This window comes from Microtus ochrogaster, chromosome 1 (assembly GCF_000317375.1).
Source record: "Microtus ochrogaster isolate Prairie Vole_2 chromosome 1, MicOch1.0, whole genome shotgun sequence".
In the NCBI taxonomy this organism is placed as follows: domain Eukaryota; kingdom Metazoa; phylum Chordata; class Mammalia; order Rodentia; family Cricetidae; genus Microtus; species Microtus ochrogaster.
Window position 1 is genome coordinate 38,564,614 of NC_022009.1, and position 6,000 is coordinate 38,570,613.

At 36.8% G+C, this 6,000-nt stretch overlaps 1 protein-coding gene across 4 annotated transcripts in view; it reads right to left on the reverse strand.

Annotated features, from left to right (window-relative positions):
- Btbd7 (BTB domain containing 7) overlaps nt 1-6,000 on the reverse strand; it is an 81,934-nt gene that overhangs the window by 50,780 nt on the left and 25,154 nt on the right. For 3 of the 4 annotated variants that reach the window (XM_005343483.3, XM_026780817.1, XM_026780821.1), the window contains exons 2-3: nt 4,543-4,730; nt 2,065-3,144 (exon numbers count right to left, since the gene is read on the reverse strand). In XM_005343483.3, the coding sequence (XP_005343540.1) occupies nt 2,065-3,144; nt 4,543-4,624 (1,162 nt within the window). In that variant the 5' untranslated portion in view covers nt 4,625-4,730. Of the gene's footprint in view, nt 1-826; nt 886-2,064; nt 3,145-4,542; nt 4,731-6,000 lie in introns of all 4 variants that reach the window. The other variant, XR_003377163.1, reaches the window with a different exon arrangement.

Here is a 6,000-nt window from a genome sequence, read left to right on the forward strand (position 1 = left end):
TGGACTTAAATAATAAAATTATTTTTAGAAAAGACTGAGTATCTAGGAATGAAGCTCAGTAGTAAAGTGTTAGCCTTAGCGGAGGGCAGAAAGAGAGAAGAAAAAGATGACTGTGGCAATGAAGATGCACCTGTCACGAAGATTAGTAGCTGACATTTATTGAATGCTAATTACATATCAAATACTGTTCATATCAATTAACATATATGGTTTCCTTAATCTTCAGAATCATACTTTATAGGGTTACTATTCTTTTTGCAAATCAGTAAGACAGAGAATTAAGAGCTATATGACTCATTTGTGGTGAAGCATGTTGAGACACTGTAGAGGAGAATTCAAAGCTAGTCCATTTGGCTCCAAACTTGAGCTTTCAGCTTTATCACATGAATTCCTCGGTCCTCCTCATGGAAATGAGGTAAGGCATAAAAGACCTGGTAAGAATTTATCCTAGGTATGAGGAAAAGGTATGGACCACATAAAGCACAAGAAGTTAAAGTGAAAACCACGCCTGCAAATGTCGAATGGGAAGAGACAAGAGCTCTACTTGTTTAGCCAGATTTGAGACAAAGGAGGGACAATTCAGATCTTTAAGTGCACTGTATAAAATGCAATCTCTATGTAAGTGACAGAAAAAATTTAACTCACCAAAGAAAATAAAAGCGTTCTAGGACAGGTAATCAAGTACCACCAAAGACCTAAGAAGTAGTTTGCAATTTCACTTTTCATTAAAAACTAAAATATTACTACCTTAAGGTATGCACTCTCACTTTTAAAAACAGGTAAATATATAAGACACACAGTTTGAGAAAAGAAAGACTTGTCATACCTTTTTGATGCTGTGGCAAACTTCACAATTTCTGTAGAAGCATTTTCTCACAAATTTGGCTTTATAGAATAAAGGAATGGTAGGTCAAGCTGCTAGGTCATTTCTGATACTGTCCCTATAAACTGGCATCTCTAAATAGTCAGCTATTAATATAATGATTATTATTTTAAACTAATAAAAGCAGTTTAATGACATTCTTGCTGTGACAAAAAACAATAGTCTGTTACTGAAAGACAATAATAAAAATTTTAAAAGACTATGCAAAAGAAATTGTAATCTTTGTTCTCTTATCAATGCCCAATTTCTCATCTTATTACTAACGTCATCATCTACTAGGGTTTAAAAAAATATTTCTCAAAGTCCTATTAATTAGTTGATCTGGCCATGTATTTTTCAACATAGAAAACCATGCTAAGTTTTCCTTACTGCACTAGCAAAATTAAACTTCTCAAGTAATACTGGGTCATATAAATTGTTTCATTTTAATTTACGGCCACAGAAAGCTAAGTATCTACTCCCTTTGTGTAGGGAATGTCTCTTTCTAGCTCTGAAATGTTAGGACTTTAACATTTACCAAAAGATATACTTCTCTAACACAATATTCATATATTCATTTGCTTAGAACACAGAAAAAAATATGCTACCCAGATAGACAAACTGTTTTTTTTAAAACAAATGAAAAAGGCATCTGGGTCTGACACTAACTGCTTTACAGGCTAATGCCTGATGTACAAGTCGAACCTGAAAGTAAGATACAAACAATTTTAAATTGTAAGCCAGAGACTTAATTAAAATAAGTTTAAATGTGTCCTACCTCTTATTTTTATAATGAATTTATTCTAAGCAAGTAAGAATCAGTGAGGTGTTAAATATAAATATAGGAATCTAAACTTGAGATCTGGAGAAATGAGGAGGTTCAAAGTTAGAGCACAGACAGCATAGGTGGCTAATCACATAGTCCCATACCCATTATCTTATATTAGGCAAGAACATGGCTGCAGTCTCACCAATGTTCTTTATCATTAGTACTGAATACTTGATCTTAATCAAGTATTAGTAAATGAAAAGCTACATTAATACTGACCCTGAAGTTGTCTAATTATTCCTAATTACAGACTGAGAAAGAATTTAATCCTGTATATTCTAGACACTGATATAGAATTAAAGTAGTTGTGGTTTTAATTTGATAGACAAATATATAGTTTTAGAAATAAAAATTTAAAGCCAGAATTTCATACCTTGTGCAAGCATGTTAAATTCCAAGAACAATGCTATGTGGTAAAGTTCCATGGCTTCTTCTGCCCTGGTCATGTTTGGCTTTCCTGCAACGAGAGCCTGAACTTCACTGAGACTCCCCACAGAAGGGCTACAGTGCAAAACAGAGAGGTCCACCACGTCGGTATACATACAGTGTAATATCACTTTTGCATATTTTTTTGGTATAATGGACTCATCTAATATAATTCTTGTGGGAGTTCTCAAAGTTCGGTCTGTGATTTCTTCACCAGTCCGTATCCTCCTTTGTAATAAATTTCGGAAAAATGGGGATCGTGCAGAAATAACAGCCTTGTGGGCTTTGAGCTCTTCATCTAAACAGTTCTGGTTTCCACCAAAAGCTTCGACTAGTTCAGAATCTGAAGAAAAACTAAGGACGACATCATAATAACACATGTAATCAAAGAGTCCACGCATATCTACATCAAGGGAATTTGGTGTTCCAAATTCTTCACTAAGCTGAACAAGGATATCGACATTCTGAAACCTTGAGTCCTCCATTCCAAATTCTCCCGTATAAAGGTAGTGTAACAAGGCAGAAAACATGGGCATATCAATACCAGCTGTACTGATGTCCATGATTATCTCTGCCCCATATTCAGGCGAAGAAGAAAGCAGTGTTTTAAAAAATGGACACCTTGCTGCCAAAATAGCACGATGAACAGGAAAACAAGTTTCTTGAAATATTAAGTCCACATCAGTACAGTACTTATACTCATAAAGGTCAGCCATATCCTTCTGCAGTGTCCGGGCTTCTGGTCTGGCCAAACTGGCTTGTAGAGAAAGCTCCTTTAAGGCTGAAGTTCCCTCATATTCTTCTACTAGTGCATTGACATCCCTCACATCCCACCCAGAGAGGAGTTCTCGCATCTGTTTGGCGTGATCGGCCGACCTATTTGATTTTCGGCGTTTAATAAATTTCTTTTTGAGGGTAGCAAGGCCAGAGGTTCTCTTTTTTTTGTCTTGTGGTTTCTCGTGGCCATGGTCAAGGCTATACAACTTTGATTCACAACCATAGCCTTGCTGAGAATAGGATGATGTTCCTAAGAAGAAAATTAAGTAAATCATAATTTCTTAACATTCATTTTTAACATTAACATATTTCATGCCTAAAACTTTTACAAATACATTATGATACAACTCAAATAAAACTGAACATTGTTTCTTATGAATGCAAATAACTCAGTTTCATACTAAGAAAGAGGGCCAGGCACCATGTGGTGTATACTTGTAATCCCAACACTTTAGAGGCTGAGGCTGGAGGTCAAGACTATTATAACAGCTTAGGCTGCAGAGCTCAAATAAAGGTGCGTGTGTGTGTAGGTGTGCAGGTATGCATGGCTGGGGAGGGGAGAAGGGAAGATGGTTTATTGGACCATGAAGACCTAAGTTCAGATACCCATCAGACACGTAAAAGCTGGACACAATGATACACAATGGTACAGTGTTGGGAAGTTGGAGACAAGCAGATCCTAGGGGACCATAGGCCAACCAGTGTAGCTAAAACATGAGCTTCCAGGTTCAATGACAGACCTATCTGTAGGTAGAGGGCTAGAGATATGGCTCAGTGGTTAAAGAATTGCTGTTCTTACAGAGGTCCTGGGCTAGGTTCACAACCCCCAAAACAGCTCATGACCACCTGCAATTCCAGTTCCACAGGATTCAACATCCTTCTGGGGATTCTGTAGGCACTTGTCACACAAACAAATATTCAGGGAGAAACACATACACACAAAATAAAATAAAAAATCTTTAAAGTCAAAAAAGGTGGAGTGTGACTGAGAAAACACCTAATGTTAATGTCTGCTCTCCCAATGTACACACAGGCAAGTAAACTTCCATACGCATGTGCACACCACACACACACACGTACATACACACAAAATAAAAAAAGAAATAAGTCTATTTTAAGAGGGCCAGAAAGATGGCTCAGTCACGTGTCACTAAACCTGATGTTCTGAGTTTGATTCCTGGTACCCGCATGGGGATTAGGAAAGAACTGACTCTCACAAATAATCCTCTGACTTTGTGTCATAAATACCCCTACCAAATTAAAGTGTTCTGTAACAATTTTTAATAAAAAGGAACGAAGGAAAGAAAGAAACAACAAATAAAAACAAAATTTTGCCTGAATTTAAAAAAAATGTCTTTGGTTTTCTGGCAATTAAGGACTAAGGCTTAACTAATGAATTTTTTGGAAATGAGAAGCAGTTTACAAATTAAGAATATTGGCTATAATTATAAAATGTTTTTCTCTAAGGCTGCATTTATAACAAGCCCGATTAACATTGGGGTGAGGGCAGGGAACCTAGATACTGCAGAATTATTACCTATAATAATTTTTCTACCTCTCAGCACTCTTTTTTACCTACAAATATAACTGTTAACACAATTCTATTTACAGTCACAACAGAAAATAAAATTTAAAATTGCAAAGTTACCTATGAAAGTCTGCTGGGCCTGTGAATTTCCCCCTACCCGTGGGGAGCATGAATGAGGATAGTTAGATGCATTAGCACCCATTTTCTTCAGTCACTCCGGCATTCCATCTGCTGGTTCTTCAGAGTGTAATCCCAGAGGCCTTTATGAACCTTCAACCCTGGATCCAGCAGCCTCTTTTCATCCATTTCTTGATGGAAACAAAGATAAATTATTTATTGTTTTAAATATATCTTAAACCAACAATTAAAAAAAAGCAACCTTGGGCTAGAGAGAGGGCTCAGCAGTTAGGAGCACTGCCTGCTCTTCCAGAGATCCCGGGTTCAATTCCTAGCACCCACATGGCAGTTTACAATTGTCTGTAACTCCAGGGTCCAACACCCTTTCACAGACATACACACAGGTAAAACACTGCACATAAAAATAAATTATTATTTACGTGAGACAAGTTACTCTCAACTTTGATGAACCTTAGCTTCTGCACCTATAAAATAACAAGGTTGATTTATAAACAAGTATCTTTTAGCAGCTGTTGCTCCTTCCTCAACATTCAAACAATTCAAAGAGAACATAATAACATACAGTATCCAGATTCTCTGTTTTCCATTACATGGCTTTATTTTAAACTCTATTTCTTTTATTTTTATTTTTAATTTTTGGCTTTTTGAGACAGGGTTTCTCTATGTATCTTTGTCCTGGAACTAACTCTGTAAACAGGCTGTCCTTGAACTCACAGATATCTGTCTGCCTTTGCCTCCAAGTGTTGGGATTAAAGGTGTGTGCCACCACATCCAACTACTCTCTCTCTTTTTTTAAAAGGACTTTATCCGTTTTTTTTTTTCTTTCCCAAGCCTACATATATTTTTAAATACACTGTAAATTGTTTAGAGTTTTTTTTGTCTGAAACTATTTTTAATGTATCTCTCTTTTTCTGATCACATGAGTCTTTAATTTGCTAACCGATATAGCTAGGATTAAAGCCTTCGCTTTGATGGCTGGATCCAGTCTATTCCTTAGTTTTCTGAGATTCCAACCTCAGGGCAGAGGTACTGGCCAGAGCCAGTTTATTGCCGCACTCTAAGTTTCAAGGTCCCTACCTCCACCAAGAAGAGTGCTGTAGGCTATTCATAAACACCATTTAAGCTGAGTCAGGAAGCCTCTCTAAAATGAGACACATTTGCCTCTAGCAAACAGATCCCACCTGAGAAAACGATGCCAGCAATAAGCCATGCATACCTCTATTCTTTTCTGTCTAGAATTACTACCCAAGCTCTCTCAGCTTTATATGGATGCAGTTGTCCACACGTTGGGCACCTTCTGTTGACTTGAGTTTTCAGTCCTGCCCAGTTCCTGCAGTCATTATGTCCCAAAGAAATAACACAGAGGTCTACATCAATTATAAAACTGATTGGCCCAGTATCTCAGGCTTTTCTTATTAACTAATTCTATTATTATTATTA